Source organism: Callorhinchus milii, unplaced genomic scaffold, assembly GCF_018977255.1.
Source record: "Callorhinchus milii isolate IMCB2004 unplaced genomic scaffold, IMCB_Cmil_1.0 Scaffold31, whole genome shotgun sequence".
In the NCBI taxonomy this organism is placed as follows: Eukaryota; Metazoa; Chordata; class Chondrichthyes; order Chimaeriformes; family Callorhinchidae; genus Callorhinchus; species Callorhinchus milii.
Genome location: NW_024704772.1, coordinates 167,695 through 183,653, shown reverse-complemented (window position 1 = coordinate 183,653; position 15,959 = coordinate 167,695). Strand labels below are relative to the sequence as shown.

At 42.4% G+C, this 15,959-nt stretch overlaps 1 protein-coding gene across 1 annotated transcript; it reads right to left on the bottom strand.

Annotated features, from left to right (window-relative positions):
* Nucleotides 1-768: 768 nt before the first annotated feature.
* On the bottom strand, nucleotides 769-15,642 carry LOC103189772 (SUMO-conjugating enzyme UBC9). Its single transcript, XM_007910279.2, has 8 exons — nucleotides 15,507-15,642; nucleotides 13,558-13,698; nucleotides 8,422-8,504; nucleotides 7,514-7,597; nucleotides 6,846-6,918; nucleotides 6,210-6,319; nucleotides 6,039-6,118; nucleotides 769-5,827 (listed from the first exon to the last, which is right to left on the bottom strand). Exons 3-8 carry the CDS (start codon nucleotides 8,485-8,487, stop codon nucleotides 5,764-5,766), a joined length of 477 nt encoding a protein of 158 aa, XP_007908470.1. The 5' UTR covers nucleotides 8,488-8,504; nucleotides 13,558-13,698; nucleotides 15,507-15,642; the 3' UTR covers nucleotides 769-5,763.
* Nucleotides 15,643-15,959: the final 317 nt, after the last annotated feature.

Genomic DNA, 15,959 nt, shown 5'->3' with positions numbered 1-15,959 from the left:
CACTTACACAGCAGTTTTCTCATTGACAAACCTGTCCAGACTTTGAGGTTCCTCTATTAATTTGCGTCGCTCTTTCAAAAGCTGCAATGGGCTGAATGGCCTCCAGTGCAATGCAACGCTCCCATTGATCACCATTCCAGTTACATTGAGGGATCTGGGCAAAGACTGGCAGCTAATGCTGTCCTCCTGTGGAACAAACTGGTCATGACACCTCAACGCTTGAGAGAGAGAAAAAAAAAGCTTTTGGGTCAAATGCAAGTATTATTATTGTTACACGGCCTTCGGGTGGAGAGAGAGCAGGAAAGGGAAACGCAGAGCGAAACAGCACACAAACAGACCACTCTTGCTCCCTTCTTCCCCCCCCACCAACCCCGGCCATAACATAACATGGGAATAGTGAGGGAAGGGGCAGAGGGGCATCCATGCATTTGATATAGCACTTAAAGTCTTCAAGACTCTCAAAAGCGCTTCACAGGATATACTGTAAAGTGAATTGACTGTATAGTTCAGAGCGATATAGCGCCTTATCGCATTTGAGATGTCTGAAATCGCTTCAGCGATTGGAAAGCATTGCCCAGCTGGACTGCTCTCCGGAGGGGCTTTTACCTGCCAAATCACCTCCGCAGTGACGGGGATCAATTCTAAACCTGATCCAAAATCAAGGTATAAAAATGAGTCACACCAAGGTTCGAGGGAGACCACAACCGAAGTGCAAAGATTTCTTTTAAGTTAAATCTGTGAACAAGAAACACACAGAAGAGATCATGGTTTACTTTGCCATTTTTAATTTCTTTTTCTAAACACAAATACATTAACAAACAGCATACAAACAGAGGTATCCGTGATTGAAATGGTGCGTGTGCTGAAACGGTACATGAACAATGGAATGATTTCTTCACTTTGTTTTTTTTAAAAAAAACTTTCCATTCATTAAGATTTTTATTTATTATTTCTTTGACTTATTTTAAACCAAGCGCGTTTTTCTTGCTTTTCAATATTAACAGTTTGGGCTTTTCGGGCAAGCAGGAGATAGGGGGAGAACAAACATGGCCTTTGGGGAAAACAATATAAGGTATGCTTGGGAAGATAGCAGATTCTATGTCAAAAAATGTTTCACATTCCACCATATTGTAATTATTACACTACAGAACAATACGGCTCACACAACCGGACCCCAAATTGGCCCGAGAAGACAGACAAGCCATTTAGCAACGGATCAGTCGACAGTGGGTTTAAGTCCGACCCCATGTGTGGTTTTTATTTATTTATTAATTAATTAAAGACCATTGATACACTCACCAGACCAAGCTCATCTACAGAAGCTTCTTGTGCAGCCGCTTCCCACAGACAGACTCCAACAGATACCCGTGTATTTATAAAAAGGTTACAAGTTTAGCTTGCGGTTAATATCGGCAGAACAGCCGAGGGATTCTGCGCTCCGTCTCACGCTAGTTCTGCAGCCTGAAAAGTTGAGCCCCCAACAGGACTCTGGATTTCAACTGCACTCAAGTCTTTAAACATATAAAAATATTATGAGGGGGGAGAGGGGGGAAAATACCTCACAAAAAGTTTGAAAAACTGTCCAAACAGGTGCTTTGCCATAAACGCTTCATCGATACCTATTCCAGCTGGAAAAAAAACCTTAATCCATAGGAGCAAAACATTGGTGTAATTTTAATCCTAGCTTTGTTCTGGTTAAGCTGCACAATTCAACACATGTAGTGAAATTGGTTTCTCTGCACCCCAAACCTTGGGGAGAACTGATAAGTACACGTTTAAAAGCAAAGTATTGAGTCCTGCAGCTTTGAATGCAGGATAATCGGAAAGGTGGTGGGTTGGGGCTTGAGGGGAGAAGAGTGAGAGAGGGAGTAGAGGAGGTAAGCACCCAAAATAATGTCCTAATGCTAACTTCCTAACAAATCTAACTAAAAGCAATTACAAAATTCAGACAATTAAATCTACAAAAAGAAATAACATTTGATATCTAGAGAACTCCCTTCACATGTAACTCAAGGGCTTTTACATACAATGCTTGGCGCCACGCTCAAAACTATTACACCCTGGTTGGCCACACACAACACGTCAAGCAGATACCATCATTTCGGACTTAATTTCTGACATGAGGATGAGTATAGTTTTTTTGTGGAGAGGGTGGTCGCATGGAAAAGGCATGAAGATCCCTGATCACTGTGATATCCCTTTGCTCGCTCACTTGACAGATTCTATGCTGCCCCCAAACACAGTAAAGGTTCTCAGCTCCCAGTTCTCCTCGCTGTTCTCTACAACATGGTGACATAAGTGACACTTTAAGGACACAGAATGCTCCTCGAACCAGATCGCACTAGAGGGCCATGCAAGAGGCGACCATTACAACCAGCCGTTAATTTATTTATTGGTTTGTTTATTCCTCTCTGGGGGTTGGGGAGAAAGAGAGGAGGGGTTAGGGGCAGGGGGGCAAGGAAACATTAAAATCAGCATGTATTCTAAAGACACACCCATTTCATACTCAAGACTCCAATGAACTATGAAAAAAGATATAAAAGTATTGTACAAGTTTACAGCACCACCCTGGAATATTGGGTTTTTTTTAATGAATTTGTCACTTTATCCATCAAAAAATATAAACAAAGAAAGTGACCCGCCAATATTCCCAGGGTGTTTGGTTTATAAATTTAGCAAGTACTTGTTGGTGGGGAGGGACAGGAGACAACTGGAATGGATTCAGGATTGAAGTTTGCTGAGCTTTGAGATTTCACAAGAAAGTGAGATCTTATTGACCAGCCACCTCCGCTCCTAATTTTTTTTGCATTATGTTAAACTATGATATTACTTCCCAGCTAAGCAACGTAGACCAGAAAGTTTGATAGGGGGAACAATTTTGTAATATATCTTTAAAACAAGAACAAAAAAAAAATCCCTTTTTTTCTTCTATGGAACCAGAAGTGGTCTTCAAAAGTTTCTAACACTGTACACACCCAAATGCTCCACTACAGCAAATAGCAAACTTATCCTACCAGGAAAAGTCACCACAAGCCAACATAACTGCTAACCAGGACTGACAGGCTTTAGATACCAGTAATTATTGTTTGAGAAACCAAATCCAGCTCAATCGCAAAAACGTGGGCAAGTCAATGAGACATTTTACACAAACACAATCCATCTTTCAATCTTCAACAATGTGCACACATACTGCAGAGAATGTAAAACACCAGCACATAGTTTACACACAAGAGACGGATCACTGGCCATTGAATTTTTACTTCCCCCATTAAAAAAAAGTATGAACCAAGCTAGTTTTATCTCAGGGTGAGTGAAACCTGCGGGTGACCCTGTGAATGGTGAAAATCCTACAGACACTGAGATCTACTCCCAAGTGCTCTCAGCTGCTTCACCAGGACACTAATACTAAAGCTAACAGAACCTTTATTTAAAGCAAAAAGGATAAACTTTAGCCTGATTTCATGCCAGGTGACTTGAGCTTTGGATCGTCTCGTGGTAATTTTTATATATTGAAAAAAGAACAAAGACACACACTCGCACCCCAAGTGGAGAATCGCATGGGAGTGAGTGTGGACATTGCTGGGGAAGAAAGTGACAGATTAGAGGAGCTACACTTCCAATTTATGACCAGAATCAACGATGCAGAAAATACAATCCAACGTATTACTCCCTGCTCAACAACACACAGCGTCTCTCTCTGATTTAGAACAAGGTTCAGTGTAGAATTCTGAAATGCTTTGCAATCTGAAGGGGCTGTAAATGTTTTTAAGCAGAGTTCTATCCACAAGGAATCAGGAGGAACTTTCAAACAGGAGGCAACGCAATCATTTTACAGTGAAGCACAGCATCCCCAGCCCAAAGTGAAACTGGAGCAATGCAAACTGGAGGACTGTTACAGCTACAGACTCACCAGGGCCATCTTAAGCATCTGTAATTCACCTAAACATTCCTGGTAGGAGTTATTTGATCACGCTGTACACAGGTAATGAATCAAGTCAGCAAGTAAAGTATACACTTTCAAATGCAATGTTGACAACTTATGCTTACAGATGTAGTACATTCCAACGCACAAACCAAACAATTTCTAAAGGCCCAGCAAGTAGTAAAACTGTCTGCAAACACCTTTCTACTGCCCCCTCCCTCCTTTCCCAATTAACCTTCTTCCAAATCCTGGGAATTGCAAGCCACAACTGCGTATTTGCCAAGCAGATACCAAGTTTCACACCAAGACTGAAAATTTATAATACTGCATGTATTCTATAGATTTGAAACAGACCAGTCCAAGATCCCATTCATTCAAAATTCCAAAAAAGATTTTCCTTTCCCCTTTAAAACAAAAGGAGCATCAGTCAACATACTTTTCCAGATAATTCTTGGTCTAGTTTTTCCGCTCCAAACGTCTTCGCGACAACCAAAGAAGCTACAATCCCTTTGCAAAATGTTTGACTGCTTTACAACACTGACAATTACTGATCAAAACATGTCTCCCACCAAAAAGAAACACCACCGTCTAAAGATGGGAGAAAAAGCCTTTCGGGAACAGCTAAATGTCGGTCTCAAGCCACGGCGAGGCGACCGTAACCAAAGCCTCGTTGCCCGTCTCAAACCAGTCTTTAGGAGAGCAGCACCTGCTCACTAAACATACACAGCTTCACACCTTCAGCCAAAGGGAGATACTTTTCCAGATTACAAACACGGGTATTGCTGCCACAAATTGTTTAAATGGCTCCTTCGATTTTCCAGTAAGGACATTGCAATCAGAAGCTGTGGGCGGGTAGGAGGAAATCCAGAGCAAATAAAAAAAAGTGAGAGCAGCTGACAAGACTAACCACAGCAGGTGATACACAAGTTCTCGTTTCAACTGGAGTCATCGAAATTGATTTATTTATTTTTTTAAAAATGCATTTAAAACCAAATCCCACCACACTGAGGACCTGAGCAAGTTCTCACACTGAAGTGAGGCAAATCCCTGGCAGCCAGACAGGCTGACACTCAGCAACAAGCTGCAGGTCTCACTGAACTAGGCTCAGCAACTGCAACCTCCCAGAGGAATTGTATACAGTGACTGACCGAGGAAAGGAGTGGATGGACAGAAAGTGAATTTTATTAAAGTTTTAAATACAATACTTAAGACAATAAGTTTATTACAGGACTTCCAAGTCTCGCTCTCTGGTAAAACTTGACACAAATTTTTTTTGAGCAAAAAAAAACACAGCTCATAATATCGTGAAGTGAGTTTTGCATATAACTGTTCTCACTTTCTCTGCTCTTAAAATCTCCCTCCTGGTGAAGGCACCTGGAGGTGGTAACTATACCCCAGGGTGTGTGGACACAGGTGAAAAACCTTTCCTACTGGACGTAAAACTGGCTAACCAGGTTGAAAAAAAGAATCCAACTACATTTCGCTAGTCAGCCAGCATTACATTTGGAGCCGCGATTCTGACTACCACATATTCTACTTTGAAGACCAATCGATCGACCGATCAGCCACTGAAAATTAAGGCTTTGTTTTAATAACCAGTTTACTACGGCCGTCACAGAAAGAAACACAGCAAGTTTTGTGCTGAGAAGATTGGAGTCATTTTTTTGTTGTTGTCGTTGTAGTAGTTGTAAACTAGAATTGTCCAAGTAATGATGCAAACTATTTTCCCCCCAAAAGACAGCCAATTGGTTGTAACAGGAACTTGCTAAATGTAAAAGCATGCCTCCTTTTCTCCACCGACAGTCAGAAATCCACATCTTTTTTTTGTTGTTGGTTTGTTTTTATGTTGGAGCAAATTTCTTGGCCTGTGCTCGCACTCGTTTTTCATACTCTACTCTGTTCTGGCTGTGAACAATAAGAAACACAAAGTTACACGTTTTCCCCAAGAGAGTCAGACGGGGGTTTTGCCCCCAACATGAGTGTACGTTTGAGAACTGGCTCAGGAAGAGCTTGAGCCACAGCAGGTTAGCTATCTTTACAACAACGATAAACACAGTTCTCCGTGTCTCCTGCCAACAGAGGGAGCAGCCTAGCTTCAATCTACTGCCCTACGTACCAGTAGATTGTGTATGCTTCTGCTTGTGCTGGATCTTGAATGTTTGGCTCATTGAGAAGTTCTTGGATTCCTAGTAATATCTATCAGGAAAGAGATGGCCAGTCAGTGGTGGAAAGCAAAGTTACAGAATGGTGGAAATGCAGTTTTGTAGAGTTACAAGGGGTTGGTTACCTGTTTGATAGTGATGGCTGGCCTCCAGTCCTTGTCCTCCTCTAGAATGGATAGACATACCGTACCAGAGGGATACACATTCGGGTGGAATATCGGAGGCTCAAATTTACCTGTCAGATCACAAAACAAAACACTTGATGGGAAGAGCACGTGAAGAGGCACAAGGATTAGATCGGACTCAGCTGTGATATATGGTTTGCGCCACAGTAAGACATTCTGGCGATAGATCACAAGGATTCAGAGAAAAGGGTGTTTATATAATGTGATATGGAGAGCTGAGAGGATGAAACTATACATCTTGGCAGAACGTGATTACCAACCTCCAGAACAGAGAAGTCACGATTAACTAACCAAAGTGCAGAGTGTAGCATTTCAGCTCTGAGCTACATCAGTTAGGGGGGAAATGGCCAGAGAAATCGCTTTGGTTAGTTAATATAATAATCCTTGCATTTGATATAGAACCTTATCACGTCTTTAAGACGCTTCACAGGATATACTGTAAAGTCAATTGACTTGTATATTTTGGAGGCGAAACGTTACAAGAGAGGCTTTGATGCTAAGAGGCAGGTTGGGTTGGTTTACGAGCCCACAGAGAGAGAGAAAGAATAATATCACAGCCAACAATAAACCACTTACATTTCGGTGGTGATGAAGGGTAGTCATCCTTGAAGAGCATTCGGAGTTTATATTGCCCGCCCTCCCACGCTGTCTGCAAGAGAAAAGACTTTCATTATAATAATCCTTTCACGTCTATAAGAATAGAACATAAGAATTTGCTGGTGAAAGAAGACCGAGGTCCATCTAGTTCACCTTTCACCTCCTGGCAATCACTTGACATATCGTGTCCCAAACTATACACTGTAAAATTGTTTAGATGGTTCCTCTGTCTTTCCCTTCTTGAAGGGAATTATTATACATATCCAAATTGTTGTTGAAAATAAATGTATACGTAAAAAATTCCAGTCAGAGGCCAGGAGATACCTCAACAGGCTGATGTACGGCTAGAGCATAAACCATGACAAACAAAATATATTGCCACAGCAGCACTCAAACCCAACCGTTCTCAGCTGGAAGTCCAGCATGGGGGAGGGGGGGGAGACACATTAATGCACACTTTCACATCGCTTTCACATATAACAAAATACACTGTGCAGCCAACGGCATCTCTAATCTTTCATCCACAGTCAAGATTAGGCTGAGATGGATGAGTTTGTGTCAAAATTCCTGACTAGGAATAACTCAAACTGGTGTGTATATTTCCTGGGCCTCAAATCAAACATTACATTCAGACACTGACTACTTACCCCTTTCTTGCCTGGAATAGCACATTCCCAGTTCATTAAGTTTAATGTGCCGTCTGGATTCTTGGTGGGAACCGCAACAAACCCCTGACAGTGAAACAGGACAAGTTTAGACCACACTAAACAGCACATCACATATTCACACACATTACTTACTGTCAATGCAGTCATTAGCAAGATTGTTTTTACTCAAACCCGATCTAAGCGCTCCACGCATGAAGGGCGCCATATAGATATAAGTTGGTGGTGTTGAGGTATCTGCCTATAAATTCATCTACTGTACCCCTGAAGAACTTGATCTATCAGGAAGTGGGCACAAGGTTTTTTTTAAAAAACAGATTTTATTGCAGTTTGTCCAGTATCCCCTGTGTGAGCTTACAAAGGCCAATTCCCACACTGAAAGCCACACCCCGCCACCAACAAGCAGGACTCCAACCAGGTTCAGGTACTACAACAACAATTAATATAGCACCCTTCACACAGGGTAGCATCCCAGAGCAACACAACAAAATGCCTTAAATAAGAAATGCAGTGCCTTTAGGGAAACTGCAGATAACTAAACAATGCTCCATCAATAGCATTATTCTGCTCAGACACAAACCACAGGATTTATTTAACAGCAAAATTACATTGAGGGAAAGTAGGTCCATCCCCAACTCCCATATAAAACAGTTTTGCACTCCTCAACCAGAATAGCACGACACTGAACACTGACGCCCTGTGATCCACACATTATACTGCAGGCAGCTGCTACCTGCCCACATTACCTGCCAGCCTGCATTCACAATCACATGTAGCACCAGGTAGGAATTAATTGGGCTGAGACACTGGTTAAACAACAATACCGGGGACTGGTAAAGACAATGCCCTGAGCAGGTCAGTGCAGGACTGTATTGTACGGGACTACTTACAAAAGGATGGTCCTTTCTCCAAGCTTTTCTTTCTTGTGCAAGTCGACTCAAAGCAATTCCAGACATTGTTTTACTTCAGTCACCTGTAAAAAAAAACTAGTAAATATAACTTGCTCATGTACCACTCACTCTTCAACATTATTCTGTGAAGCGCTTTTACTTGAAATGCACTATAATAATACTTGCATTTGATATAGCACCTTATCATTTCTTTGAGACGTCTCAAAACACTTCACAGGATATACTGTAAAGTGTAGTGACTTTATTTTGTTGGCGATAAACACAAGTTATAATCAAGGGTTAATTTCCACTCATTTACACTTTGCGTTCACATTTGTTCAAATCAATTCTCCAATGACCGAGTGAAAAGAAAGGAAACAGAACTTTAAAAGATCATTGCACTTTATAGGACTCAAGAGGTTGGTTAATGCTATATGCTATGAAAGATTTCTTATTCTATTCAAATGAGACAGACAAACCAGCTTCTCCTGAATGTGATGACCCTGTCCACCTACAGTGTAAATCCCAGATATCCACTAAAAAGAGGAAAGAGAAACTAATTGATAAACAAATAGGAAAGAAATAAAGGTGAATAAAGAGACATTTGTAAAGGGAATAGAAGTTCTTAGACAAGTTCTCGAAACAGCAGACAAACTACAATTCTGCCTTATTGAATTCAATATTCAATTTGTTCCCAGGTAGGTTTGGGAATCCACCTAATCAGGAGAAAGGAATGTTTCACACCAAATCTTTACAGCTCAAAATCAGGAGAACAGATTTGAAGTTATTGCGATATACTTTCAGGCTCCTCACTGGCCCACCCATAATACACAACCTGCTTCCCCATCCCCTCCAATATCACATGGGCTAAACCATCAGGACATGGATATATGGACAGTGTCAGTAACGATAGCTCATGCCTCCACCATGGTGACTGTCAGCTCTACAATCAGGGGAAGGAATACATAATGAAATCAGCTAAACCTGTGTCACCACCCATTCCCAATTCACATCTCACAACTGGCAAAAGATTCTATATTCTTTAACAAAGTATTTAATAGCATAGACTTGACTGCAATCTTTGCTGATTAAATGTCTGCAATGTATCCATTCTTCCTGAAGCTCCTGTGCTGTACTTACTCCCTCTCCCCAATGGAGTTATCTGCTCTAAGTCCAGTTTCCTTCCTAACATTTGTTCTAACCTACACAACGGGATGAAGTTAACAACACAAACATAAAATGATTCCGCTCCAAAGATACGCGGCACTTTAATCCAGTAAGTAAGTCACTGACCTACGACCCAGGAAAGTCCCACGCACTACGCTGAGTTAGGGGGAATAACAATTGGCCTGAATGATCTAGATAAGGGCAGCGAGGGGGATTCAGCCAGAACTCCCTGCTTGCTGACTGTTAGCCGCAGACTCCTACTGGAGCTGGTACCTGCAACTATTGGGGACGACACAATCAGATCATGCTGAAAGCTTTAATGTCTTCTCACAGTTGAATAATCTGCTGCCATTCGCCTACAATATTCACGCATGAATGAATGACCACTCACTCAAGTGACATATCAAAGTGTGGAAACTGTCACCCAGAAGAGAGAAAAACAGTTTCAGGAGAGATGTTCCAGTGATGATCAAATACACAGATAAAATAGGCTGTCAACTTATTTTTGATAAAGTGCATCATGAGAAATGTATTGAATGTTACAAAAAAAGTTAGAGAAAAAAATCCCAGTTATGATCCTGAAGTTTATGTTTTCACATCCTTTGTGAATAAAAACGGGTTGAGAGCAACCTGACCACATTGCATGTTAAGATTGAGAACCTCTAGTGAAATCACTGGAGGTTTGATTGGCAAGCTCCCAGATACAATTGCATGTCCATAGTTTTTTTTCCCTCCATGTCAGTGTGGGAGCATGACAGTTATAACCCCCCCTCCCCCAACCATGTGGAGTCCTGTAGCTCAGTGGTTAGAGCACTCACTTTGCAAGCGGGAGACCTGAGTTCAATTCCAGGCAGAGGGCGAAACCTTGGGCAAGTTTCCTTACTCCACACAGAGCCTAATAATAATCCCTCCAAAACCAAAACAATAATAAATTGGTCATTTTCAATCTACGCCTGTTTGTGGGACATTGCTGTGCGCAATTGGCTGCCGCGTTCGCCCACAAATATACAGTCAATTCACTTTACAGTTTGTTCTGTGAAGCGCTTTGGGAAGTCCTCCCGACGTGAAAAGCGCTATATCAAATGCAAGGATTATTATTATTATTATTATTATTCTTAGGGGAAGGAAAAGCCAGCTGCACACCTCAGCCCAGCCAACACTGACTCCAAGCACGCAACAGTTTTAAGGACAAAACTATTGAAATGTGATATTTTTGCAGTTACTAACGAGGGAGAACAAATTGGCTGGTGTGTATTTGTATGGGGGGGGGGAAAGAAGAAGAGGCGTGATTTAATGGGGCACTTTGCATTTTTTAAAAATTGTCAAAAATAAGTGGAGTAGCTCTTCCAGCAGACAAGATGAGCTACAGATTGAGCTTGATGATAAAAGCTTACAGAAGCCAGTACCATTGCCATTTTAAATACTTAACAAAAAGGCTGGAGACCCATTCAGGTCAACTGACATCCCAAAGGGAAAGATGGGCTCAATCCCAATCTGAGGCGATGGATGTCCTTCATTTGTGTAGCTCATAGAATGATCTTGACAAGAGAGGGTCTGCTGCAACCACTGAAGTATACACCTCACTATTATTATATCTTCAACTATCCATCACCCGTTTATTATATACAGAATAACAATAATCCTTGAATTTGATAAAGCACCTTATCACATCTTCGAGACGTCTCAAAGCACTTCACAGAATATACTGTAAAGTGAATTGACTGTATATTTTGTGTGCAAACACATGTGTGTGTTCCTATGATAGCGGAGACTTGTAACAGATTAAGATCCAGTAGATGTCTTTCTGCTGTTTATGGAGCAAAATGTGGAAGCAGATGTCCCTAGAGGACTAACTGCAGTTACCCAGACTTTCAGACACCCCACGTAACTCTAACTGTCACTTACCACTTGTGGAAGTGTCAAGATCACATAATAATAATACTTGCATTTGATATAGCGCTTTTCACGTCTTCTAGACATCCTAAAGTGCTTCACAGAATATAATGACAAAACTATTTAATCACGGGAGGCTGCTTTTGGAAATCCCCAACATTTGGGATCTTGATGGGCCTAAATCTACGAAGTACATCACAGCTGTACAGAGCACTGCACGTATCTTATTCTAATAATATTATATTAATAGTATCTTATTTGAATTTTCCCCAACTTGTCTGCTCCACTATCAGGAGTCAGCCCCCACCCTCTGGAAATCCATCCCAGGGTGCTCCCGCTTCACCCCTTCCCTCCTTCAAGGTCAGTCTCAAGACGTTCCTTTTCGACCGTGCCTTCAGTCATCTGAGGGCAATTCCAAATGAGAATCTAAACACAGACCAAGTGACCAAGTACCAAACCAGAGACATTCATGGCCTGGGTTAATTCACTCCAGACAACACAGTATGCTATATTTCACTACATCTTGTGGAAATACTATTTCGGAACATAGAATAAATGCTTGCTGGATCCATTCAAATTTTCAAGACTGAGCTGGATAAACGTTTGTTAGATAAGGGCATCAAGGGATAGGGGGCAAAAGCAAGTAATTGGAGTTGAGGTACAGGCTTGAGGTGGTGAATGGACTCTACTGTTCCTATGTCCCAAAAGACAAACAAGAACAGGCTTCTCACATCTCACCCTGAACATGTTCTTTCCTTCCCTGACCAAAAGCACTTCACCTCTGCTCAATGCCTCCCTCTAATGGAGGACTACAAATGACATAGAAGGGTCCAAACGACATCCTCTCTCACACTCATTACTTACTCCTCTTTGCAACCCTGGATTCTTCCAGGTCAGAAAATTTGCAAACTGTTTTTATTGTTGGTAACTTGCATTAATACTATGGAGAAACACACAACTGTATAGCTTTTCAAGGCAATTAAAGATGGAAGTTTCTAACAGGGCTGTAAATTTCTATGAACTGACCAGCTGTAATGGGTGGCTTTCCAGCTTCAGCAGACCCAAAACACAAAGCAACCTGAAAGCCAGTCATGAATGATGCCAGTACACCTCAAACCCAGCCCTTCCAAAATACAGTACTGACATGAAATCATAGAATCTTACAGTATACAAGGCCATTCGGCCCATCGTGCCCATGCTGGCTCTTTGAAAGAACTACCAACTAGTCCCACTCCCCCCGCTCTTACCACATAGCCCTCAGGCAGTGCAATCCAGACCATCTCTCTGGGTAAAATAAATTTCTCGTTTCCCCTCTTGTTCTTTTGCCAATTATCTTAAATCTGCACCCTCTGTCACCCGCCAGAGGATCTTGCAGCTCCTTTCTTAACTTTCTGTTTAGCTCATCTACATTAACTCTCTACCACCGCCCCCCCCACCCCCAACACAACACCCTTTGGTCAAAATTCAGCACAGCATTTGGCAAGCTGAAACTGTAACCCGCCAATTGTCTCTCCTGAATGCAAGGATACTATATTGCTGCAATCACTACATTTGCAATAAAGCAAAATGTATTTGGACATGGAATTTCTTGCAGCAAGGGTAATTGGACATTTCAAAGATATTTTCCTTTTCTACGGTTGTGTTGCACTAAAATAGTGAGTGTTTTAACAAATAATCCTTGAATTTGATGCAGTGCCTTATGACATCAAAATATGTCAAAGGGGTTAAAATGATATATTGTAAAGTGCAGCTTACTACTTGGTTGCAGTGAAACTCAGCAAACAATTTGCACATGGCAATGTCCAACATTCAGACAAAGTGAATGGATAATTGTTGGCCAGGACACCAGGAGAAACACTCACTCTCTCTTTCTGGAGACCCTGGTTTCTTAACATCTACCTGCATTTAAGGTATCATGGCCTATGCAATACTTCCACCCCATGTGTGCTGTATGATACACTAAATATGCCTCACAATCTTAAGCCATGCTCCATTTAAATAAGCAAAGCACCTCCCTGCACCTTCACTGAACTTTCTCCCACTCAGCCAGCCCCTGAAGACTGTGAGATTCCTTACCTCCCTCAATTGCTTCTTCCTCACACGATCAGCAGGCTTTTAGAATCTAAACTTGGCGTCTCTAACCACTTTGTTCTCTCAGTCACTGCTTTCAGTATTGATGGTGTTCTGTACTTTGGCCTTGGCCCTTCACCTTGATTTCTGGAAGAAAAACATAGGAAATGAGCACTGGCTAGGTACCACCTTATCCTCACTGGCACGGTCTCTTCCTGTGTACGTCAACTCCAATTCTCTGCTAGCACAGGACAACTTCCAACACTTCCTAAATTGATCTAGTGACCAATAGGCGGTCCCTGGATCCCCTGATCTAGTGGCTGAAAGAAGGTACTGCCTCGGGTAGCAATAAGCCATATAATGCCTCAGGCTACTGAGATAGCTGTTAACCGAGGCGGCAGACAGTAGGGATGCTACAATTGGCCTCAATATCCGAACACTAGGGTGAGAAGGGGAAGAAAATAAGACAGGAAGTGTTTCAGCAGCCTCCATCGCTTGCCAGTGATCCCAGATGGAAATTGTGGGTGTAAGGAATAAAGGATCCCCCACACAAACAACCTCATTTCTAAGAAGAACGTGAAGAATGATTAAGCAAAGCACCAGAGGGCTTCCAGTGCACCAACTGCACACATCAGTGCCTTCAGGAGACGGGGAGAAGAAAACTAGTGCACAAAAAAATCACAAACATTAAACAGGGCATCTCATCATAAAAGACCGTAGGGTTCACATTTACATCCTGCGGTTTTAGATGAGTGAATGAGATTCTGATAATGAAACTTCCGTACAGTACTGGTCATATGATTCACAATATGGTATAAAACCACAACTTAACAATGATTAGATCCAATGCACAAAAAAACTCTACAGTGATACTGAGAATTAGATCATATCACACTTCTCATAAATCTTAAATGAATTTCTTTGGGTGATAAGATTATTTTATATATACGTATAACACACACACACATCAATACCATCTCCCCATCACTGGGGCTGTTCAAATACTAGTTTAATATAGAACAAGTGGAATTTGCAAACCATGATATAGGAATGAGGGACAGAACCTGGTGAGGATATTGATACTTAAGAAACTATTCATTTCCATTTTAATTCAAAATTATTTTTCAAAGTAGATATCATCCAAAACAATACAGGCCAAGTAGAAATAATACATAGATGATGAAGTTTAGAGGGAGGAATGGTGGGAAGAGAAAGACAGGAAGTGAAGAGCCCAGTAAGAGTGAATGAAAAGTTTTTAGTTCAAGTTAATCTAAGTTTCTTTTAAAAAAAGCAAATCTTCAAATTACTCTGAACAAAATTTAAAGCACATGTAATGCCCAATGCAATAGTGGGAAAAGAGCAAGTGATAAAAGCCAACAAAAGCAAAGAAATACTTTCAGAAAGTTATTTATTTCAGAGCGAATTAAGTTTTTATTCTAAACACACTCGCAGACAGAACCCGACGAGAAAGTATTAAGCAAGTAGAGATTCTTAATGAAGGATGGAGATAAAGCGAGAGACAGAACAGTGTGGCGGAGGGGGGGGGGGGAAAGAGTACTTCCCAATCTTTCTTTTATGCATGTCCAAGTTAACGCAAGACAAATGCTCTCAGACACAATGACACAGACACACACAGTGAGACAGAGGGAAGTAAAGAGACACGCACACAGTGAGACAGAGAGTACAGATATATACAGCGAAAGGCGCACACACAGAGCACATGTAATGCGCAACACTGGAGACACAGTGAGTGATGGAGGGAGGGAGGGGGAGGAGGAAGGGATGTTGGTGGAGAGGAAAGGCCCAGAGTCACTCCCAGCCTCTCCCTCTGGTTGGAGGCTGTGGCGGGGCCGGGACCTGGACCCTGCCCTCCTCCCGCCCGCACTGCCTGTGTGTCCGCGCTTCGTACTCAGGCCTTCCCCCGGGCCTGTATTTGTGAGGGGGCGAGGCCTTACCGTGTGTGTTGCTGTGGCGGCGGCGGCTCCCCGTGTGTGTATCAATCGGTGCCGAGAGCTCCCGCTCCTCATCCACAGGAACAACAAGAGGCGGCAGCAATATGGCGGCATCAGGACCCTCCGCCCCGCCAGGACCCCTCCCGAGGGCTGCCCGCGTGGCGCCTGCCTCCAGCCCGGTCACATACATTCCTCCTCCTCGGGGGCTTCTTATTTTATTTCTATAAACCAGATTCTCTTTATTGATTCCTTTCCCCCTCACGCTCTCTCCTGGTGGGGGATGTATATAAAGAGGGGGGGGGGTTGTTTCAATTTATTTTCGCCTCGCGCCCCACTCTGTTCAGGCACGCGCTCCGCTACCTACGAGGTGCTCGAGGCCGGTTGGAACCGGTTTGATCCGGTGGCCGCGAGGCCCGGTAACAACAGGCGTTGTGTTATCGCCCTGGCGCCGCACGG

Excerpts from the sequence above, each read along its gene's own strand:
- LOC103189772 (XM_007910279.2), bottom strand. The coding sequence starts at position 8,487 with ATGTCTGGAATTGCTTTGAGTCGACTTGCACAAGAAAGAAAAGCTTGG. Across the intron at positions 7,598-8,421 it reads GGAGAAAGGACCATCCTTTT|GGGTTTGTTGCGGTTCCCAC; the intron begins GTAAGTAGTCCC and ends TTTCACTGTCAG. Across the intron at positions 6,119-6,209 it reads CAGCCATCACTATCAAACAG|ATATTACTAGGAATCCAAGA; the intron begins GTAACCAACCCC and ends CTTTCCTGATAG.